Below are 24,816 nucleotides of genomic sequence, written 5' to 3' on the forward strand. Positions count from 1 at the left end.
TGAGGTGGACAGTTGTTATTTATTGGTAGTGATTTGGCTGATGCAAAGAGGAAGAATGTGAAGGATAAGAGGCTGAGGATGCAGACTAAGAAAATGGAGGAGTCAGGAAAATTGAAGGCTCAAGATGTCCAAATGGATGTGGATGTTCCTGCCCTTATTAGATAATTATTTTTACTGGTCTTTAATTTTTTCATTGCTTTTATTTTGGTGATTTAAGCATATGATGTGAAATATTGAGTTTTACTGAAAGGTTATTTTAAAATTATGAGTTAGTAAATTTTAAATTGAGTTGCTGAACTATTGTCTATTATCCGCATAGAGTACGAGCCAAGGACTATTTGTGTAAAATATTTTCCGAATAAATACAATTGCGACTTCAACCATTGAATATTTCAAAAATGAGTCGATAACAACTAAAATTTAATAATTCAAATTTTTCTATATGACAACTTGGATGCATAGACCTTTGAGTTTATTGATTAAATAAAAAATCTACTGGTTAATAACAACATATTTCCTGTCTAAAGTTAAAAAATAATATTTTACTGTTGAATTTAGAGGGAACTAAAACTGTGTTCCGTGATTAAAGGAAATTAACTGTTCAAATTTAGTTGTATAATTTTTTAACCAAATAAGGAAAAACTAAAAATCCATTTATTGAATTAAACACAAGAAGAAACTATGAACAAAGTTTATTTTTTATGAATGTCATCAAAATCAGTTTAACGTTAATTATGAACATTTTAAATATTGCCATAAATAGAGAAAAACCAATCATAAAAGTAGAAATTAGATCGCAAATAGATTGAAATGGTGTTAATATTATTTATATTATCTGCTCAAATAATACCAGAATGTCTTCCTCCAACAATGGACATGTCGGACTCAACTTACTTTCTGAATTATTTAAACTACACCATACAATGTCCCATAGAAGGTATACCAGATCATGAATATAAGTAAATGATAATTAAATAATATATTTATAGATGGAGTAAAGATGGGATTCCCATTGACTTTACGCAAGATTTACCGTATTATAGAGATGGCAGAAATCTCAGATTCAACCAGGACTACAACATATCAGGAATATTTAGTTGTACTGTTGAAAACCAATGTGGTCGAGAGACATCTCTCCCATTTGAAGTTGAGGCATTAAATAAATATACTGGTATTTCGAAATTGTGAATAATTCTAGTTTTTAACGAATATCCTCTTTCCTATGCAGTTTTAAAAAGTAAGGGCGTTAGTACTGACTGCACCTGGTATAGCCGTTGCCCAGCTGATGGATTCAAACAAATTATTAAGTTCAATTCAAGCAATGACAGAATACAAACGGAAAATAACAATCTCTACATTAAATATTTTATCAAGGAGGATTCATTTTGTCAGTTCATATGTGAAGGCAAATATGAAGAAAAAATTTTTCAGTTTAATAAAGTTGAGCCCATGAATAAAAAAATCGCACCCGTGGCAGGACACATATTTCCAAGAGGAAACCATGTACTCATCAATTTTAATACAGCTGGACAAATTAATCCATGTATATTTTTTGGAGAGTTTGTCAAATAATATTAATTTTAGAATATATGACTCGATTTCGTATTACGAGGGGAAAACGTTAATAGGAACTGATGGACTATTGGTGGGTCTAACTGCGATATATCCAACCCGGGAACTAATTTGCATTCCTTCGTATAAGAATTATAAATATTTGCATCTTGAAAGAAAATTTAAACTTTCTTTTTACGGTAATATATTTTTTTAATGTTAGAACCCCCTTCTATTTCCCATGATTTTGCCTCAATGAATAAAACAAAAGGGGATAATGCGACGTTTAGGTGTACCTGGGTAGAAGGATATCCTGAACCACAAATTAAGTGGTATTTGGATTCAGTAGAATACGGTACTATTTGACTGCCAATTCGATTTAGGAACACATCCAATTGATTTTGAGTCATTTTTATCGGAGGATAATACAACGTTAACAATTATAAATGCAACTCAGTCATTGAGCATTCGTTGTCTTGTTTACAACGAATTTGCAAGAACTGCTAAAACGGTTTTCCTCAGAATCACAGAAATGCCAATTATATTCCTACCTTACTATAATCGAATTGAAAAGATTGGAAGAAATCATTATAGAATTACATGTGGTGGAAAAGTCGATTCAATCAGAAAAATGAATTTCAAATGGTTGTTTAATGGACTAAATACCACAAAAAATGATCCCTCCTATAATATACAATCCAAAGGAAATATAAGCAATTTTTTATTTCATTTGAAATCCAACAATGTTCCAGAAAATGATCCTCCAGCAATGAATCTCACCTGCATTTTATCTGATGGATTTTTAGAAGATTTCTATACAATCAAAGTTTTTTTGCACTTTGGTGATTTTTTTAATGTATATGAATTTAGAGGAAAAAAAATCTATTTCTCTCGTATACATTCTGCTGATTTTGTTTTCGATAATTATTTTTGTTGGAATTTCATTGTTCGAAATATTTGTATACCGTCGAAAAATTAAAGGTTTTATTTTATAAATATATAATTTTAGATGAAAATCTCACGTATAGTTTAATGTATTTTTATTTTCAGGTCTTCGGGGATTTTTAATCGTGAGACCCACAAGAAGTTGAAAGGATATTGTACTATTAAATCAGAACACACGAATGCAATGGCTCCACAAACATTACAAGAGATCTATACTTATTACTAAATATATAATTTAGATTAGTTTTTTAATAAATATGGATTTGTTCAAATCATGCCTTAATTCAGGAATTTAAAAAAGGAAATTTTAGCGTATTAATATTAAATTCATAGTTTTCATTAAATTATTGACGTGAACTCGACAAATTGTCTGACTACAAAGTGCATAGCACTTAAAGTTAGTACAAAAAGACAAAAACCTACGACTCTACTAAAAAGCCAATTAAACTAGATAAACCTTTGGAGAGCAAAAAAAGAAAGGTGTAACCTAGTTTTAAACAATTAACATGCTCCGCTTTCGATAAAAGCAAAAAGTTCAATCTCCATTCTAAAGCAAAAAATGTTTCGAGGCGTCGGATAACATTACAAAATCAGGATTCCTTAGCCTTGAATCAAGAAAAACAGTTGCTCGGAATATGTCATTAGTTGCTCGGAAGATGTCAGCCTTAATCTTAAATGGGATCCCTCAATGGATTTCTAGCCAAGTAAACTTTCACCTGAATAAAACATTCGTCAAACTCCTGCGGTCCGGTGCTCTTGATGTTACAAATTTGGACATACGTCGAATATAGAAAAGACCTGCTGCCTACTCTGCGGAGAACAACACGATCATAGAAGCTGTTTTTCGGAACAAACAGAATACTTAAAAATCTTTCGAACGGATTCTAATCAACTGTAGTCACCCCAGTTACCTGGAATGCTACGTTGGATGCCCTATAGTGATGGTAAAGAGCAGGAATCAATTTAATTGCTTTCAATGAGTTCAAGCTTAAAGAAAACCAGTCGTTCAATTTTCTATGATACCGCTCCTTGGTATAAACCGAGGATGGATGATAAAATCCCCGAAGATAGAAAAATCATTTCAATTCATTTTGGATTCAAAATCTAGAAAATTAAATAAAAGGCGTGGATTTACTTAGCGACTCTCAATTTCATAGTGAGATCTATGCAAGGATTTAACTTACTCCATTACAAATTAAATTCAAAATCATATCATACTACAAAAGAAAATGAAAATTAGTACTAATAGTGTTTGTAGTTGATTCCTGTCATTATTTATGACCATATAAAGAAAAAAAAGTGGCGGCAATAGTTCGTATTATAAAGGGTTCCCATTTACTTAAGAAATTTTTCCTTATCATAAAGATGACAGAAAATTTATATTATACAAGAATTACAACGTTTCATATTTGGCAGGAGGTTAATACCTAATTCTCATTCTTTATATTTCTTTCCACAAAAAGTTTGATAGCCTAGATAACAATTATGTGCAAGAAGATTGTTTTCGAATATCATCAATAAAGCAAGTTTTTTAAGAAATCTTTTTGCATAAGTCGGAAAAAATTTCAGATCGCGTTCTAGGAAGGTTGGAATAGATTTTTGAAACGATTTTAAAACGAGAAAATCAACGTTTGATTTAATTTTATCAACTTTTAGGTTATTTCGTAATTTCAAGTCAAAAGGTAAAATTATAAATTCCACTACACAAAGCATTAGCCCTTTTAGGAATATTAAAACTAAGAGTTTGAACAAATAATTGACATTTATTTGCTGACTAATGAATCTAAATAAAAAATGAGAAGGCGAATCTTAGTGCTCAGTATATATCTTTGGGAAATTATGTATTTTTGAATACTGCATGTAACACTAATTCGAGATAAAATTAGTTAATTATTGATATTTAATTAGGCACAGTGCTTTCTGCATATCATATTTCTCGATAAGGGATTCTGACAGAGGTTGCAATCTAATGTAAATAAACAAACCCACCATATGCTTTCTCGGTTATTAGTGTTGCCTCGCTGATTGGATATGCATTTATTTTCACACTTTTGTCAGCTAATAAATTGGCAGAGGTAAAACAAATTCGTAATTCTTATAAGAGAACATCTAAGTATACATGGTAGTTTGGGACCCATTGGAGAATATTTTTGGTCTCCGTCAACACTACACAGTGAGTAATCTAAAATACTAAATGTTTAGCGTACCACTAATTTTGCTGGACTGCACAATAGTACTCGGTGGGAAAAAACGCCTCTTTGAATGTAACTTTTATTCCATGTCTCGCAACATGTTCTCCATTGAATTGACAGTTGTTCAAAAACCTAATTTGAGATAAGCAATTCAAAAACACTTTTGCAAAGTCAGTTATTAAACTTATTTTCTGAGGGATAATGCCAACAATATTTTTTAATCCGGGTGGTACAAAAATGCACTTCTTAAGCATTTCAGAGCAATGACTGGAATATAGAAATAATCAACTATTTTAGTTTTATCATTTTCAATTGTATACCCCGAAAGTGCAGTAAATGTTATTAATAATAATGCGTTCAAAAATAGTGAAGCGTTGAGGTCTACTCCATTAATCACCACCCAAATAGAGACACACCAACATGACTCTACCAATCCGTTCCATTCAAAAATGTGGCTAATATTCCCACGAAGGGTGCGAAAATGAGCAATGGAATAAAGATGCTAGTCCACCTAGGAGTAATTTTAGTGTCTTTACAATAGACCGAAATTGTCCCGACTTGATTGAAGACTTGGGTAGAGTCCAAACAAGGCAATGTATTAAATAAATATTAGAATGAATGGGTTGTTTGATCAGTTGACAGGACATTACCCTTGACTAGGCAGACTCGCTTGAACAGATATTAGAAACCGCCGACAAAAAGATTGATTTTTTAGAGTTATTATCAATTTATTTGGATTTCATGTCAAATCTTTATATAAATATTAAATTTATATAAAATATAATTATGTTTGATTCCTTGTGGTCTTGTATTGAAAATAATTGGATAACTTAATTTCACTGCAAACTATAAGCCAAGATGAATGGAACATGCTCATACAGTATGATTATATAGTGGAATAGAAAGAGTTACACATACATGATTCCTCCTATCCATTTGGAGTGACCAACACCCTCCGTAATTTCATAGAACGAATAGTCATCGCCTGAGTAATCCTCACACTAACCAACCAAGGAAATCGAGAACCAGGAGGATTGTCTTCTGGAGACATATTCTCGAACATTCCACAAATTTATACTATTTTCCCGCCAATTGTGTGATATATTTTGTGTGCACGTGGCCCACATCAATCGAGTGTTCAACCACGTGACATACCACGAACATGCCCTCGACCGAGGGTGACTAATCACTCCTCACTTGGAAGACATCGACCAAATGGGACACCAACTCACCTCGAAGCACTCTCCACACTCGAACAGTTCGACAGTCCACTCAATCTTCCAGGAGCTTCGAAAGGGAGGGAGAAGACAGCCCCATTGTCCCTTGTGGCAGTGGACTGTCCATTCAGTTAATAGGAGGAATGGCTGTCCAGTACGACTGTGCTCTTCGCCTGCTGGAAATGTGAAATCTCCGCAAACCCAAAGCACGTGGAGTTGAATTCATTCGTGAAGGTCAGCACAGTTATCGAGGTTGGTCATTGACTAATCCAGACATACCAACACGTGGACAAACTGACCCACTTCTGGGAGGGGTTGGCACACCGATTTGTGGACATGCATTCTGCCTGTGAATAAGGTTGGTGGAGTGGGATATTGACAGATTCGAGAACTGTTGGCCATAAATGACAAAATGTTCCACACTCTAATATACGAGTAGTGTCCTCCTACTTGTACAATGAGTTGTTCTACAAACACAAAAACTACTTTGAAAAGTATTTTATGGATCATTTGAATTCGATGGACTACCCACGTGTGTGATGATTATTACGTAATAGGGGCATTGGATGTGCTGCAGTTGTTTGAACAGAGTGGACTGTCGGACTTGGCCAGTCTGGTGAGGAAACAACTCAGTCAGTCACTCCTCATCCCCGAGGACACTCAGCCATCGGAGGTTGTGTGAATCAGTAGACAGTTTGTGAGTGTGATTGAGCATATCACACTTCACTCAGGTTGTTAAGGAGTTGAATGGGTGTTCTCCACTGAGAATGCAGAGTATTGTGGATGGGGAGACGTGCAATCCCTTCGAATCAGTATCCCCTCTGTGTGTTTAGATATCCCTCCACACTGCCCTCAGTGGACATGTCCCCCTGTCCCTTTCAGTGATGTCACACTTGTCCTCATTTGTTCTATTCGAGCACATGAAGCATTTCTCCACGTATTTTCTCTTCATCATTTAGAAATACAAATCAAATTTTATTAAACGACTTGATTTTTATGGATATGAATTCCACAATAATTTAGAACGTGATACCATTTCTCTAATTGAGGTAATTAATAAAATATTCAAAATTAGAGTTCTTGTGGGGCATCATCTGTGTCCTCTATTAAAGAGATATTCAAATGCTTAGACACATCCTTTTCTCAGAAATTCAACTCTTGGTTAAACGTGGACACTTGTCCGTTTATTCCGTATGTCATTTCGGTTGTTGACTGTTCATAATTATAGCGCGGGAATTGGACAAACACCGACCAAGTGTCAGTAAGCATGTCCAATTTACCCGAGCCACTTTTATTTTACACTAAATCAGTATTAAATATAGTTCATTGATTTTTATTTAAATGAATATAAAACTCGGGAAATTGAATTTGTTTTAGATTATGGATATATAGAATTGGAGATATCAAATGAGGAATAGAAGTGACAGTGGTGGTGAATCCCACCCAGGCAGCCCTCCTGATGAGAATGTCTGTGATTGGTTAATATTCCAGGGGAGACTCAATGTCCGACCTATCTGCCCTGATTGGACTGGATGCCACCACACTCCCCCACTTTTACACCCCGATGGTGGTGGCCGGTATTCTGGTAGGTCATTGAGGTGATTGTGGTAGACTGTGGAGGGGTCGACTATAAGGGAGGGGGGAATGAAGTGATTGACTGTCGGCCAGTGTGTGATGACCAATGGGGGAGTGTGGAAAGGGAGGATGACCGTGATGGGAGGATGTGGGTGTTATCGTCAGTGATGAGTCGTATTATCAAGCGGAATGTGTTACCGACAGCTCACTCTGAGTTGTTAGAGGGGGTGATGGTGTGTGTAATGTGTAGATTGGTGATATGCAGTCTGTGAGTAGTGAGGAGGTTAAGGATGCTCTCGAAATGCTCATCAACAGGGATATAATCAGTCGACATTCCAATGATTGCTATGTGTTCAATCCTTAATACTTTATTCATTCAATTAACTGTGCAAACCAGCAGTCTTAGCAGGCATTGTGAATAACAACCGGGTGTATTCCTTTATTAAGAGTCCTCAGTTTAAAAAGATTAGTGCAAGGGGTTTGTTTGCAGCATTTTTGTTGTTCTACTTTGTCTTTATCCAATTTACCACCAAACACTGTTTTTTGGCACCTTGAGAGACTTGGCTGTATTTACTACTCTCCCCTCTAATGCTGGTTTAAATATACAATGAATATATTATTATTATTAGCACTGTCATAGGAACATAATGTAATTTAAACTAATTAAGTTCCCACATGTGCCACATATGAGACTATCTTTTCGGTCATAATTTTCCATGATGTGCGGTTGTATGCTATACTCCTGAGAGTATCTAGGTCGTCTCCATTTTTCAGTTGTCTTTTAACGCGTTGTAGTTCTTTTGAGATTACAATAGGTAATGTATTTCGTGGGCGTCCTCGGGACGCAGATCTTTCGTCCTTTGCGTAATATGATTCCATTGCCCAGTTAGCATAGACATCCTGGTCGAGTCTTAGAATGTGGCCCAATAGGCGCCAACGTGCTTCGGTAATGTCCACACTGACGGGTCTGCTGTTGCAGATATTGTATAGGGTGGAGTTCTTGATTTTCTTTGGCCAGTTGATGCCAATAAGAATTCTTAACTGTCTTCTATGGAATGCATCAAGAGATTTTGATTCAGACTCAGATATTCCCCATGTTCCTCCGTTGTACAAAAGTATGGGTTTAATAAAAGCATTGTATAATTTGGCACGTAAGGCCGTTCCAACCTCGCGGTTTCGTAGCCAAGTGGTCCGCAGTTTGTTAAGTGCAACAGTCGATAGCATCTTTCTCCTCATAATGTCTTCACTATCTCCTAAAAGAGTTCCAACTTTTTTCGAGTTTCGCCATTTTTCGTCTGTTCTATTTGCCTCCCGGTTGATTGTTACATATTCGGTTTTTTCTATGTTCACTTTAAGAACCATTTTTCCAGTGCATGAGGAGCAATGTTCAGCAGTTCTTCGAGTGTCGACTTATCATGAGACAAAAAGTCTACATCGTCGGCATATATCACTTCAGTTATTGAAGTAGTCTTCACTAGTTTTCTCAGATCTCTTAGTGCCGCTTCAAGATAGACAATGAATAGTACAGGTGATATTGAATCACCTTGGGGCGTTCCAATGCTTGTTTTGAAAGATCTTGATTGTACGGGTCCGATCTTCACCGTTAACTCGGTGTCTATAAGTAGTGCTCGAACCATTCTGATCGAGTCATTGTCAAGAATGGTTTTGAGGATCTCCATTAGCTTGTCTCTGCGGATTGTATCAAATGCCCTGCTCATATCAATGCCCAATATTGTGGTCGCCATTTTAAATTTCTGAGATATGGCACAGATCCATCTATGTCCCCATACTACATCTGCAGTTGATCGCCCAGGCCTGAATCCACTTTGGCTAGCCGACAGATATTCATTAACAGGGTCCTTAATACGTTCCAGTGTTACGAGTGAGAAGATTTTCCTTATTGTGTTCAAGAGTATGATTGGGCGAATGTTGTTAAGAGGACCTTGCGGCTTGTTGGGTTTTTGGAGAGGAATTAGCGTTCCTTTCCCAATAGGCGGTATGGTATTTCCATGGAACATCTCGTTCAGGAGATTTGTGATTATAGTTGAGATCTCCATTGGGGAGTACTTTATCAATTCACCGTTGATGTTGTCTGGACCCGCCGCACGGTTGTTTTTTAATTTTTTTATAGCCTTCAAAACTTCAAGGTGTGTTATTTTGTTGTTTAGATAACGTTCTTCACCCTCATCGAGAGCATCGGCCCTGCCATTGAATAGTATTTCGAAGTGGTCGGCGATTGTATTTACCATTTCGATTGGGTTTCCAATTGTTTTCCCATGTTCATCGTGCACAACCAGTTTTGTTTTCTGTTGTCGTCGGCGTAGTAGTCTGATGGCTGCGTACATTTGCGCACCATCCTTTAAGTCTTCAACTTCTGATATTCGAGAGTTTAATAAAGCTTTCACGTATTTAAGATTTTCCTTCTTGATTGTTCTCGATATTTTCCTACGTTCTCTTTTGAGTTTTTCCTTTGCCTCCTTGTCGTTGGTGTTTTCAATTTTCAGTTGGATGGCTTTTTGTTTTGTTGCCATTTCGGCAACATTTGGATTCAATGGGTTTGAGTGGTTTCTGAATGCAGTCGTTCCAATGGTTTCCGTTGCAGCTTTGTGAATAAGTTTTTCTAATATATCCCAGCTTTTGTTTGGGTCTTTTACCGTTTCTGTTACTTTTAGGTTTTCGATGATTGCCTGGGAGTATTTTTCCTTGGTAACATCTGATGTAATCAGTTTTTCCACTGAGTATCTAATTCGGTTTGATTCATTTTCTTTTGAAAGAGGCGATCCAAAAATTCTTTTCAGTCTCAATCGTGCCACAATGACTTTGTGATCGCTCAGTGTAAGTGCCCCGCCATATGACCTGGCATCCAGCAATCGATGTTTTTCTTCTTGTCTACAGATGATATAATCGATTGATTATAGATGTTGACGTACTCCCCATTTTTGTTTCTTCTAGTCCCGGTCCACGTGGTTTTATGACGTGCCGCATGAGGAAAGACCGTATTGCATAGCAGTAGCTTGAATATGCTGCAGAAGTTCACAAGCATTTCACCTGGTGCATTTCTTATCCCCCGTCCATGTCTGCCCATGAACACTTCTTCACCACGGCCTTTGCCTGCCTTAGCATTCCAATCACCGGCAATTAGTATAAGGAAGGATGTTTTGAATATAAAAATTATTAATTAAAATTATTTATTAAATTTATTAATATTAAATAACACTTTTATGTGTGTCTTGATGGACATTGAATCAAGCAAATGCAACATGATGGGAATTAATGACACAAAAGCAGGAATGGAAGGACTGGACCGTGACAAAATAAACGAAATTATTATGGAAGCCTCGCGGGGGTCAATCAACCAACAGGAGAGAGAACAGTCCATACAAGAACGAGTTAATAAACTAACTTAACCGAGGAAATGATTCAAAAAGGCACCAATTCGGCAGATTTGGTCATCCAGAAAATCAAGGAAAATGCAGACTTATCTCGCACATTTCTCCACATCGACCTGGACTCATTTTTTGCGTCAGTGGAATTGCTGGACCGTCCTGATTTGGCCGACAAGCCAGTGGGGAGTACATCAATGTTGGCCACGTCCAATTACATTGCAAGAAGGTTTGGTGTGCGTGCTGGGATGGCTGGATTCATTGGACGCAGACTTTGTCCCGATTTGGTCATCATTCCCTCCAATCACTCCAAATATACTCAAATTAGTCATCGAATTAGAACTATTATCGCCACCTATGACAGGGACTTTCATGCGGGCAGTCTGGACGAGGCTCTTCTCTCACTCGACTCCCATCTGCAAGCCCGTCTACAATCAACTCCCCAAGATCGCACATTTCTGGAAGCCACTCTCAATGCAGGCGGCTGTTCGTGTCACCTTCCTATGAATAAACTGACAAGTCAGTCTCTCCATGCTCAAACAATGACTTTGGTGGATTCCACGACGTGTCAGATTTGTTCGCTTGTCATCGAAGGGGACCGAATTTGGAGGACATTTGGCACAGGCGTGGAGGATGTGGCCCAAGAACTTCGTTTCCGGATCAAACAACACACTCGGCTGACAGGCTCAGTGGGAGTAGCCCACAATTCAATGCTGGCCAAAATATGCAGTGAAATAAATAAACCGAACGGGCAGTATATTTTGGACAAGTCAAGCATTTCCTCAATTGGAGAATTCATGGCTGAAATGCCAGTTTTGAAAGTGCCTGGAATTGGGAAAGTGACGACTGTCCTTCTCAATGCGATTGGAGTTTGGACATGTGGGGATATTCTCAGTCAGAGAGGACTACTGACTTGTCTGTTCAAGTCCGTGGAATATTTTCTAAGTGCGGCCATTGGCCTGACCAAGTGTCGCCTAAATATAAGTCAGCAAAAGTCGATTAGTGTTGAGCGGACATTTCCCTCGACTGGTAGTCTGAATTATCTTGTATCCAAATGTGGATATCTCGCCTGTATTCTACACGAGGAATTGATTAAGGAAGATTTCGAAACACGGGGATTGTCCATCAAACTCAAGACTGACAAATTCAAAATATCGACTCATTCGCTTCTAATTCACTCCTACACTCAAAATCTATCAGTAATAAGTACTGCGTGTATTGGACTTGTCAAAAGACAGTTGTCGTCTTCTCGATTTGCTGGAAGGTCTTTTCGATTGTTGGGAATTCGTGCCTATCGATTAAGACCTGCAACTTCTCAGAATTATATTGACAGATTTACTGTGGTTGGATGTGTCAATACCTGTTGTTGTGCATGCTGTGGTTCTGCTAAAAGGCAAAATATAAAAACTCAGATGCAGCCGCCAATCAAAAATCAGAAGAAAAAAAGTAATAAAAAGCAAAAACGGGATAAGCACACCTCCAAAATTACTGACTATTTTTTAAAGAATAAACATTTTGTGTAATAAAACTAGTAGTATCACGTGTTTTTAATTCTTCGATTCAAGTATTCAATGAAATAAGGAAACACACTTTTCAGTGATTAATTGGTGTTTTGCTGTGGTAATCAAATATGGTCCCAAAACTAATTGATTAAATATAGCGCAGGAGATTCACGATTAGGGCTTTGCTTGGCTAAAGAGATTCTATCAATAAGATATTAGTTTTTCAGCTAAAAAGGTAATATTTTCACAAAATTAGAAACGAGACTTTAAACCTGATAAATATTTTTTTAAATGCTACAAAAAATGAGAAAAATTTAAGTCTAGAACTTCAATCAATGTTAATCAAACTTTGTTTTTTTATTCAAGAAAGAAAATAGTCATTTATGTTCGGAACAAAATTCAAGCATTACAACCTCAGCGCTTTCCCCTCGTCTTTATCCGGACAAAGAGGCTTTGCCTCTCGGTTTGGAAGTATGCGCATTGCACCCATGAGGCTGCAAGAGCACGGTTGATAAAAAGGATTTACACTCTCTTTCTTGCCGACCCAGAGCCGGATGATTTTGTCTCGGATTGTCTAGGTACCGGAGTTCGCTTCGATCTACAAACAAACAGATTTCGACCGAAGTGATGATAAGAGACTGAAAAAATGACAAATCTTCCATTCTGTGAAGGCCCGACACTCTATTACATGCACGGGTATGTTACCCGAACTTCTCCATACACCACTTTTTTGCTCTCGTCGTATTAAAAACCTCCACTGCTATTTTTATGAGGTCGTCAACGTTATCTAGTCGAATTGCAGTTTTTTATAATTCCCGATTGTCCTTGATTAGGACCTCAAAACCACTGGAAAGTGCTTTAATAAAAGATTTCGCCATGTTACGAAACAGAAAAACAAATAAAATTAAATCAGCCATCAATACCAGTCTATTTCCTTTGATTTTAATTTAGGATAAGAAAATTATAGATTTTGTTTGAAATGCCGACTTTATTTAGTCGAAACGTTTCAATTCAAGTATGAATTCTTCCGATATTATTTAGACATTGACGTTCAAAAAAGGCAGGAGTTAACTTCAAATGTAATTGTATGAGAATTCTGTGTAAATGCCAAAACGAATATAATTCAAGTACATAGTCCAACTGTAATATAGTGTGCAGATATGTACAAACAGAGCAACATGAACAGCTATTTCGATACTAAACAAGATTGGGGAAATGATTCAAGTCAGTCTTACTTTGAGGGATGAAATCGGGGTGGAGTTAATAGAAATGAGCAACACTTTCAAGATGATTGGGATTTTTACTGGTTGGCTCCTCAAAAAATCGGGTTTTTAATCAATTACCTATATACAAATTAAAAAAGAAATAAATATCTGCTTATAAAATAAGTAAAGAATTTTAAAAAGATTCAAATAAGTGAAAAATTTAAAAAACCTTGCCATTTGTGAAAAACCGGGACTGCCTGTTTTAATAATACATGTTGTCAATCGAAATGGACATCACTAATTAACCATAAAGCAAACAAAAAATTCACCGAAAGCATCATCAAAACTAACTGCGATCTATAAAAATGAGTAGTTCGCCTCTGAGTCGTGCCTGACAAAACTCTTATCTTATTGAAACAACTACTTGCCCCTGTGAGGATTGGAATCTGCCTACCATCGGTCAAACATAAATGCCAATGAGTTCTGCTTTATTATTGTGGAACTACCACTCTTTTGTATACTTCACCTAACTGGACGCTTTCATAGTTACTCTGCACTGCTGGATTCCACTCACAGCGGAAACCTCAAGGATCTTTGCAGAAAATGGCAAAAGACCAAATCGAATAAACTTTCTAACGACAAAAAGTTATAATCACAGAGGGAAATTGAGAGGAGTTCTTGACTCTATAAGCATTAAAGCAGAACGAATGGTTTCACACATTCTTAGAGATTTTGAGCAGAAGGGCACTCACTGTTTGAGAAAATAAGGAATCCAATAAGCAATATAAAAATAAAATATAGAATACCACTATGGGGAATTCTGTCAATCAAAAGTACAAGAAACAAAAAGGTCCCATAGTGTAGTGGTTATCACATCGGACTCTGAATCCGGTAACCCGAGTTCGAATCTCGGTGGGACCTGTATTTATTTTTTTTTATTCTGAAAAACAGTTTAATGAACACAACAAAGTAAATAACTACAAGTTAATTAATAAAAGCTTCATGGACGGGAAGCCGACGCGATCGAGTATTTAATTTCAAATATTTATTTTTAAGCTAAGCTATTGCTTAATGTTGATTATAATGTTACATACTTATTGGAAAGAACATTATGATGAGGAATATTATTGGGAAGGAGTCTCAGCCAACCGAGGACTCGATGAGTATCAATGGTAGAAGACGTCATGGGATTGCCTTTATCAAGGCTTATAAAAATCGCGAATAACCAGGGGCGTGGTGAAATTGGCTCATGAGATCCCGAAAGGTCGGACATTACTTAATTGGATAACCTAACATAAACTATGTTTTAAAATTTATTTAAATAAAACTTTAAATAAAATAACACAATTCCGAATAAAATAGTATTAAAAGACCCTTCAGCCTTCGGAGTCCACTCTACGAGCTCCACTATCTTCCCGATCTATCATCCCAGGGCCCACACTTCCGTCAATTTTAAGTCGTTTCGATCCATCCAGAAAAGGAACATGGTAGGCATCCTCGACAAGTCGACGCACCGCGATCTTTCGGTCACCGATCCCGTTAGCTTCCTCGTATTTTGAGAATACCTCCTCAACCCGGGCTTCATAATCCATTTGCGTAAGACCTCTTCGAAAGTCCAGCACAATGCTCTCCATCGTACGCTTAAGCACAATTGATTGCATATAAACAATCAGATGTTCCCTCACTCTGATCGAGTCCAAATATTTTTTAAAATATTTAGACACAATGCCATCCCATGTAAGGACAACAGGAATTATATTCACTTTGGCCTTGTGAATCAGGGATAATTCATTAGCGAGTAAATCATATTTTTTTAACTTTTCAAGTTCTACTCGCTGTAAATTATCTTGAGAAGTAACTCCCACTTCCACAATCCAAATTACGTTCTTTTTTTATCATATACTAATAAATCAGGTTTGTTATAACGAACGGTAGAATCAGTCTCGATTCGAGTGTCCACCCGTATCTCAACTCTTTCATTCGATATAACCTCCTGCACCGAGTGTGTCTTCAACCTTTTTTATTCTTGATATTGTTCCTTTACTTGTGTTGTACTTTTTCATTAGTTGCCTCTCAGATAAATTTTTCTTCAAAATTTCTTTAGCAATCTTCAATTTAGTTTCGTAATCCATAACCACAACATAAAAATATAAATTGAAAATAAAACAAAAAATAATTAATTTATTATAATTTTATTTTATTTTTAATTCCTTATAAATGATTTTATGGTGCCCCAAAAAATTCCATAATTTTTTATCGATTTTATTTTTTTTCTGCCAAAATGTACTTTTGGAATAAAGTGCCCCAAATTGCGGGGGTGCCCCAAAATCCGAGGGTGCCCCACCCCTGGGGTCTGCCCCATTTTGGGGTCGGACTGTATAATAATTATAAATCGATAGTGCATATTCATTAACTGATTTGAAGAAATTTCCAGAATTTAGCTTTGTATTAGCAAGCTTCTTAATCCTTGCAATTGCTTCAAGACATCCATCACTTCATTACTCTTCATTTCACTAGATTTGTTTTCAATGATTCCAAGGTAGCGATATCCTTGCAATCCATCCAATACATATGCTTCATCACCCAATGCCATCGAATTTGTTGCAGACTTTTCGAAGTTCTTCAACTTATACAGTGACGGCATGCATGTTATGGGCCTCAAGTCCTTTGGAGAAGTCGGATTCTTACACTTTGGAACCAAATAGGTTACCCCAGTATAAAACCACTCTCCAGGGTAGTAATTATTTCCAATAATCCTCATTATTTCTGCATAAATAAATTTGTGAAGACAATCAAGCTTCTTGATGAAGTAATTAAATACTCCATCACACCCAGCTGCCTTCCAATTGGGTAGAAATTTAATAACATCCATTAACAACTCCTCATTAATCTTAATCGGATCATTCTCAACTCCAGTAATTCTTCGGAGAAGCGGATAATCACCGTTTAAGACATTTTTAGGTTTCCATACACTCTCCCAGAATTCAGCACACTCTTCCTCATCAATATTTTGGATAGTAACTGGCTCTTCAGATTCAAGGTTCCTGTAAAACCTTCTTCGGTTTAGCTCAAAGTTCATATTATCACAACGGAACTTCCTCCCCGACTTAAATAATTCCTTCCGTTTTTCCACAATCTTGATCATTTAGTTCGCTCATTCCGAACTTTCCTGTACCCAAATGATGATAATGCATTTGCCGCCTTTGGTTTTTCCTCCTTGGTCAGCTTTTTTTCAAAGAATTTTGTAATAAGTTCTAGTTTTTCCTTCAGTTCGCAAATAATCTTATCAAAAGAGTCCACTGGGTCTTTCTTAGCAGGGTTCCTCATAGTCAACTTCTCATAAGCCACTTGGGCTGATATATTATGACACAGTCGGATAAATGGACACGCGAATAAATGGACACCTGGCTTAAAAATATTTAAAAAATATATAAATAGTTATTTTATACATCAATCTGCTTCCAAGGCCCGGATAACCTTACAGAAGTCCGGCACCTTCATTCTAAAATTCAGATCGCCCGAGGATGCTGCTGCTTTCAAGGCAGAGCTGTCTCAATCGAATATGTTTGGCGAAGGCGGCCATAAACTTGCCTCAGTAGCTGAGAAGGCCTCAGTCTTGGTCCTTAAAGGAATCCCTCATTGGATCTCGACAGAGGATCTTAACCTCCACTTGAGAGAAAGTCTAGAATCGGACTTCAAGTTCGAAAGATTCTCTCGCAATGGAACCGACATGCCTATCGGCAGACTCACGCTGGATTCCAGAGCCGAGGCCAACACCCTCATCCGCTTTGGAATAACTGCGGGCTTCAGCCATATCCGCTGCGAATGGCACAAGCCCTCAGCAACGAGATGCTTCCGTTGCAATCAGTTGGACATACGTCCTACAGATGCTCCGAAAAACTCCGTTGTCTCCTCTGCGGTAAAGAACACAGGCACCAAAACTGCCTGAGTTCCAAGCCGACACCGAATGTCCCAGCTGCAAAAACTTGCATTAATTGCAAGAACACTGGGCACTTGGCGTGCTACGGTGGATGTCCGTCTGCCAAAGCAGCAACAGCAGCCTCAAGGGTTGCGAAGAGCCCACAGACTAAAAGCCCAGTACGCTGGGTAAAAGCCGAACCGATAAAATCAGTCTGGACAAAAGGGTCTTCCCCAAGTCCGTCTAAAGTCGATGTCTCTATTCAGACGTCGCCGGCCCCCAGCACACTCACAAGCGCGGAGTCAAACACTAATGAGTGCCATAACTCAGAAGTGGTCCGCTCGGCTGTCCCTCATAAGAGGAGAAAAACCCACCGTGACAAAGCTTTGTCACAAAGAATAGCCCACTCGGAGCAGGTCATACTCAACAGAGATGCCCTACTGGAGTGCTTCCGCGATTATGTAGGAGCCCTGAAGATATCTGGAGTGGATATGAATATGCTGCAAGAGCTCTTGCTAGAAGCGAGCAATTCAGCAACATAGCCACTATTAACTCTGGCTCACGACAGATGAATTGGACGCAAGCTCAGAAGAGTTCAGTTGCCTTGGCATCAGTCTCGTCCTTTCACCGTCCTTAATTCCTGTCACTTTCTCTTTCTCGGTTAATTACAATAAACTAAATTCAATTCATGGGTATTTGTCAATTTATAAATTTTTTGATTGATCGCATCTAGAAATTGAGTGGTCGCTCGCTGCGCTCGGAAATGCCCAGCGCCTGTGACATATTATGTCACCGGTTTTATAGCCCACCGAAATCTAAAAATCATCAGAAAATAATTAACTTTGATTTTCTTCTTTTTTATTAGTTTTTATATTTCTGCCTGTTGCATAAATCACACATCATTCATTTGTGCTTTACATTTTTAAAATAAATAAAATTTTATCTATATTTAATAGGAGTCAATAAAAAATAAGAATTAATTCATTTAAAAAAATCAAATTTTTAATCAAATTTTTTTTAATCTACTTAAATGCACGTTTGATACTGTTTCTCCATTATCTTTATTAATAGTACACGTAGTTTCAAATTTTTATGAAACTGTGTACTTATTTATATCCAGTTCGTCATATAATGGGTATCTACGGTTACCAGGGTTATCATCCCTGTCGTGTTTCAGCAGCACTGTATCTCCAATTTCAATGTCTTCTGCGTCATATTTCCACTTACGACGTTTTTTCATTTTCTCTCCAGCTTTAACAAGGTTTTCATGCACTTGTTTCTCAGTTCTTTTATCGTCATTTTTAAAATAATTCGAATTTGACTCATCACTTAAATATGAATTTTGAATCATTTTTTTTGGCGAGGAGTGTAGTTCTGGATTTGTTCCGTCGAACATTAACAATGCATTTATTTGATCTTCTGTTCTCCTTGAACTCTTTTCCATTGTCTGTTTGCAAGATAAACGGGGATCGGATTGAAAAGGAAATCTTGTTTAACTTTCTTGTTTTTTATCAAAATATTTATTTCTTAAAAGAAAACAGAGAGACAAGAGAGTTAACAAGAGGACTTCCCCGCCTCGTAGATGGAGAAACAGTTTCCACGTACAATGGCAAGGGAAATCCTCTTGCGAGAAATCAGACGACCAGCTTTTTGAGGAAAATGAGTGACCTGTCACCGATTACGCCTGAGGTATCAACGGCGATCGGGGTAAACAGATAGCGTTCCAAGAAATCGAGAGATTGGTGTACTTTGAAATCTTTAATTCTTCTGCTCTGCTTTCTTGTTATTTCTTCAGCTGATTTCGTTTTTGCAAGTTTTACCACTGCAAATTTGGAAAAGGAGTCGATTACAACAACCAACTAAGACTTATTCAAAAAAGACCCATCCATAATTGCTGTTAAGGTTTGAATATCTCCTTAGATCCACTAAATCTGCAATCAATAAGTTTTAACTTTAGCTCACTTTCTTCTAGAGTAAAAAAACGCAGTTTTTTATTTCTGACTTTTATATACGTTTTTTCAGGAACTTTGAAGCAAAAACGATTTTTAAGCGTCCTGAGCCTTCTCCTTTTCTCTTTATCGTATATAGTAGTGGTGTCATCAAAATTTTTTATTTCATTAAGTTGGTTTGTCGTTAATTTCAAAAGAACCATATTCTAATTGAACTTAATTGAACAACCCTACTTATTTTCACAGTTTTTAAACTTTATTAATAAAAAGTTATAGTCTTCACGCTAAAATATTTAAAAAAAAGAACAATAAATTATTAAAATAATTAAGAAAATCATTTTTTCCAATGAAATTAAATATATGAAAAATATTATTATTATAAAATATGGCAGTAGGTGGGTTATCCAACCCAGTGGGCTATAAAACCGGTGACATAATATGTCCTAGATTTCGTCAATACAGGTCGGGGGATTAGTCGCTGTAAACTCAGCAACTACTTTGTTCAATCCAGACATTATGCATTCATCCACGTATGAGTGTGAGATCTTCTTCGTTGGCCTTCTCTCAGTCCGGTCCGACTTGTTCACGCAACTGTAAGCATTGACAAATTCCTCCTTGCATCGTTTAACCAGGGAAGGCTCAAAAAATGGCAACAAATAGACCATCCGCCTCTCGGAACACGTTTGAACCGACTCTTCACTGACTCCAGAACTGCATGCGCCCATTGTGATTGATCACTCTTCTTGATAGAAGAGAGAAGACCTCGGAGAGAATGGATCCTCTGGCTTACATGACGCATCGCTCCACCAACTGTGTCGACCGAGTCTTCAACCGTTTGTAAAGGGTTATGATCTGATATTTCGGTAGAGCAGTCCGTATTTCCACAAATTGATAGAGAATTTCATTCCAGCGACATGCACTACAAGAATCAATAAAATAAATCTCCTATGTTTTAATATTCTTAATTATAAAAATTGATTTCTAACTAATCCATGTCAACCTTTCGAGCGTTTAACCAGCCGCACGACAACAAAAAGAAAAATAAAATAGGAGACACTAATGAGGACCCTTATTCGGAATTATTTCGAATAATTAACCACTTTGTTCTCTTTCTTGCTATTAAGAAGTCGTGTGGCTACTAGTACAAGCAAATCTTAAACACTAACGTGCTTGTGGCAACGCGATATATTATCCAAGAAAAAGAAAGTTTTGTTTTAAATTAAAGCGTAAAAGCTAGTTTTTTTGCAATGATGTTATTTCTGTAACAAAAATAAAGAACATTATTTTAGAGTAAAAGTGATTTTCTTTTATAATTTTCCTATTTAACCAAGACGAATTAACTAGTAGAGAAATATATCCTCCACCCTGCATCCATACGCAACTGGCGTGAGCTTTCTAACGCAGTTTTGAGATATTTCATATTTATCTATTTCCTCTACAAAATGTAAAATACTGAAAACCCAATGAAACATCGAGAAAGTATGCCAGAAGGCAGCGATAAACTGACGGATGACATATCAAAAGCACATCGGTCTGTCTTTCCAATTCCTAAATATATCAATATATGTAAAATAAGGAATCAGTAAGTAATAAAACCGACAATTATGACAGGCTGAAGTCGATATATAAGATCCCGATATGACTCACCATTCGGGAAACAATAATCGTATGGATTATTGGCAATCTCACTGTAATCATTGGGAAATTTGCTTTTAATGTCATCAAGCGATATTTCATCAAATTTGCCCTGAGAATGAAAAGCAATAACCAACAGAATTAATTTCATTTAAAGCAGCCCAGTGCACTTTAGGGCAGTTCAGTCCATCTGCTGTATGATATGAACGTTTTAAAAGACTCGTCCAAACACACAGATCTTTCACATCTTTCTTGATAATAAAATTGGTTAAAAGGTCTTTGTATGCCCGACCATTGGCAGTAAAATCAAAATTGTCACCACCAATATCGCCCGTTGGTCAAAAAGTGTCTCGGCGGTCTTTCAAATGTTAGAATTGGAAAACCTTAGCAATATATATTTCCCGAGGAATCACATGAATATTCATCAGATATTGAACAATCCTACTCGGAACAAACCCTACAAATATCCAAAATAAAAAACCGTGTAGTTTATTTATAATGTGACTTTTTCCTTGGTCAATTATTTTAAGAAAGGATAAATGTGATTCTGTCCCGTCCCCATCAATAGGCATATAACTAATCTCATAATTCCGTATTCGAGAGTTAAAATCGTCAATAGCTCCATTGAGAGGTGAGTTCTTATAATCAGGAGAAGTCGATTTAATTTCTCGAATACACTTTGAAATGATTGAAATGTCATTGCAGATGGATTCGACACAAAATAAAGAAAGATTATTTTCGACAACAAAACGACGATAAAACATTTCCCTGCGCTCTTTCGTCGTGTTTGTTGCGTCGAAAATCTATCATGTTGATATATACAGCAACCGCAATCACCCCACCACTAGTCGGGTCATTCAGCCAGGAAATAATGTCATTGATTGCTTCCTGAGCACACAGTTCTCGTAGTTTTCTTCCTTCTTCGTTGTCAGGAGAAAAGAAATCAGCTTTGCAGTCAATATTTCTCTGATTGGCCACTTTACGACGATACTCTCCCACATTGAAAGCTACGGACTATAATTTGTTATTTTGGTTATACATCTGGTTGTATAGCCTATCCAGTTGAGATATCGGGCCAGTTTTCGTGACATGTAGGTCTTTCCACGAGCGGGCAATCCGACCATGGCCACAACAAGTGGAGATTCGAGACCGTCGATTGTTACTATTAACTGACTAACGGCAAACCACCTTTAGCTTCAGTTGGACACATTGATTGAAACCCAACAAATTACCTATTATAATTATTTATATAATCCCACATTTTTCAATTTTAATTAAATTAAAAATATAGTTTATTTTAATAAATATTATTAATATTTAAAACTACATATTTATACGAGAATCCAATTTGCAAATTTTATAAGTAAAAATAATTTACTAAAATATCTTTTAAAAATATTTTTTTAATTATGTAGACTTTATTAAAACTTATCGTAAATGTATAAAAATAATTTATAACGGCATTGTATCTTGTGGTGATGGATATTTCAGATTTGGGTTTCGATGAAGATGACAATTTCGAGGATTTTCCAATAAAAGGTTTGGAAACAATTTTATTATCAAGAATGGGACGACTCCCAGGATCATTTGGCTATGAGTGCATGGAATATCGACTGGGACGAAGATATTATTGAGGCAGACTTTTCCCAAGATTTAAAGTTGTTTCCCATTAATCAATTCAGAAATGAAATTGATAAAGTAATGAACAATAAAATGGATTCATAATCTTTAATTTTAGTTTCTAACCTTAGCTTCTTGTTTTAATGTTGAGATTTTTTACTCAAAAATGTCTTTAAGTACAAAAGTTTAAAGCTCAGGGTGATCAATGTATGGAATTTTTCTTTGATTATTTTTTAATAATTAGTTTATTGTAAATCTTGTTTGACATTGTTATGTGTTTATTCTGGAACTAAAAAACAGTGTTTGAAAGATGAAAAGAGAGTGTTTCAAAAAAGCAATTAAAATCTGAATTTTTGAGATTCGAATATTTTTCAACTGCGATCGATGAAACAGTCGACGTTATTGGAATTGCACAATTAGCAATCTTTTTCCGGGTTGTGATCGAGATTTTAATATTTATGAAGGATTTGATTTAAGGAAGCTTGTATGTTTGTGCACCGATGGTGCTCCTAAATGGCTGGACGACATGCAGGAGTTGCTACTAAATTGCAATGCAGATACTGTAATAAATTTTTCCAATTATGAAAGAAAACTGAATTTGTTGATTCAGGAATTTTAAGAAAAATGCAATTTTTTCTTGTCTTTTGAAGAGGAATTTTCATTATTCACAGCAATATTTGAATGGAAGTGTCCTAAATGTCTTGCGCACTGTGCGACAGTCAAACCTCCGGCACGCAATACTCTCATTCCACCTGACAAATTTTTGTCGCTACTCTCGGAATTCCGGAGTGACCGGAGATCCTTGCCAAAACAGCAATAATTTGCGTTGCTGATACTCTATTCAACATAATATCAGGTTTTAGTAGTGATGGTGAAAATTATTTTCGTTTCCTACTGTTTGTCCGGGTGCGGCCCTCCGGAAAACGGCGGCAGTAAATCGGATATCTGTGGCTCAGCAGATTAAAGATCAATGTAGCACCTTCCTAACGCAACTTTCGACTTACTTTTGGTTACGTCAGACCGCCCATCAAGCATCAAGTCCCACAAACCTCACAAACACAATCAACATCTAGCGCAATTAGTTAACAGCAAAATGATGCAGGGCGATGTCTCGGATGCTGTTTGCTTAATCTCATCCATGGCGACCACGCTTACCCAACGTCATCGACGGGTTCCCTGTTAGACAACGAAACATGCAGAGGTACGGTGGATGTGAAAGGCCTTCATCTCCTCTCCTGCCGCCGGAGCACAAGCCGCTCGTCTCACCATGGAGCAATCAACGACGTAATCTCAAGACCACTAAATAGCTTCCCCAATGTGCTAGAACCAGCCGGGTTGGACAGAGGGGACGGCAAACGCCCGGATAGGATGACCACGTTCCCATTCCATTACTGTCATCTGCTTCTTCTTCCGGCTCTGGGCTATAACTCCTGGCCCGTCGCGCTCGCAGATCGAACTTGCCGCGCACTTCCTGACGTTGTTATTTTGATTATTAAAGTAACGAAAGTTTACCATAATTATTTTTTTGTATGAATATAGATTAGAATTACAAGATTACAACCGATATCAACGGCTGCTATGATCATCACCATTATGGTAGTAAAAACAGAACACACGATTAATTTATCTTTGAAACATCTTTAATATAAAATTTATATCAAAAAACCATGATTTTTAAGTATCGGGGAGTAAGTAATAGGTCTGCTGGAGTTTTCAGATGTGGGCGGAATACTGTAATATACACAGATGGACAACAAAACACAGTTGCCTGCATCCAGCACTACATCCAGCAGTGGAGGTGGGTCGAAGGGGCCGGTGAACGTGTTCAGTTCAACCGAAACAAGGAAAGCAAAGAAGAAGGGAAATATAGTCAAAATAGCCCCATGTCACTCGAAAGGAGGCATTCCCACTCGAGCAGTGGTGTCGACTGCAGACAAGTCTTCCCACGTGATAATCAAGTCCTCTGTAGAGTGTGGTGGATTACTTTATAGATCTCGGATGACGAGTTCAAGTCCTCCACACACAAGCCATGTAACTGCTCCAAATCTCGGTGTCTTAAACTGTAGGAGTACATAATATTGCCAGTTACTGCGAGTGCTTTGCTAATGGGGCGTGTTGCTACA

At 37.1% G+C, this 24,816-nt stretch overlaps 2 protein-coding genes and 1 non-coding gene across 3 annotated transcripts; 2 read left to right on the forward strand and 1 right to left on the reverse strand.

The window, feature by feature from the left end:
• Positions 1–8,143: 8,143 nt before the first annotated feature.
• LOC115231611 lies at positions 8,144–8,704 on the reverse strand. The gene has a single exon (XM_029801594.1). It carries the CDS (start codon positions 8,702–8,704, stop codon positions 8,144–8,146), a length of 561 nt encoding a protein of 186 aa, XP_029657454.1.
• A 2,053-nt stretch (positions 8,705–10,757) lies between these two features.
• On the forward strand, positions 10,758–12,386 carry LOC115231612 (DNA polymerase kappa-like). The gene has a single exon (XM_029801595.2). The coding sequence runs from the start codon at positions 10,896–10,898 to the stop codon at positions 12,384–12,386; it is 1,491 nt and encodes a 496-aa protein (XP_029657455.1). The 5' UTR covers positions 10,758–10,895.
• Positions 12,387–14,419: 2,033 nt separating this feature from the next.
• Positions 14,420–14,491, forward strand: Trnaq-cug. Its single transcript has one exon. It is a non-coding gene; the product is annotated as a tRNA-Gln (tRNA).
• The last annotated feature ends 10,325 nt before the right edge of the window (positions 14,492–24,816 follow it).

Source organism: Octopus sinensis, unplaced genomic scaffold (assembly GCF_006345805.1).
Source record: "Octopus sinensis unplaced genomic scaffold, ASM634580v1 Contig18745, whole genome shotgun sequence".
Taxonomy (NCBI): Eukaryota; Metazoa; Mollusca; class Cephalopoda; order Octopoda; family Octopodidae; genus Octopus; species Octopus sinensis.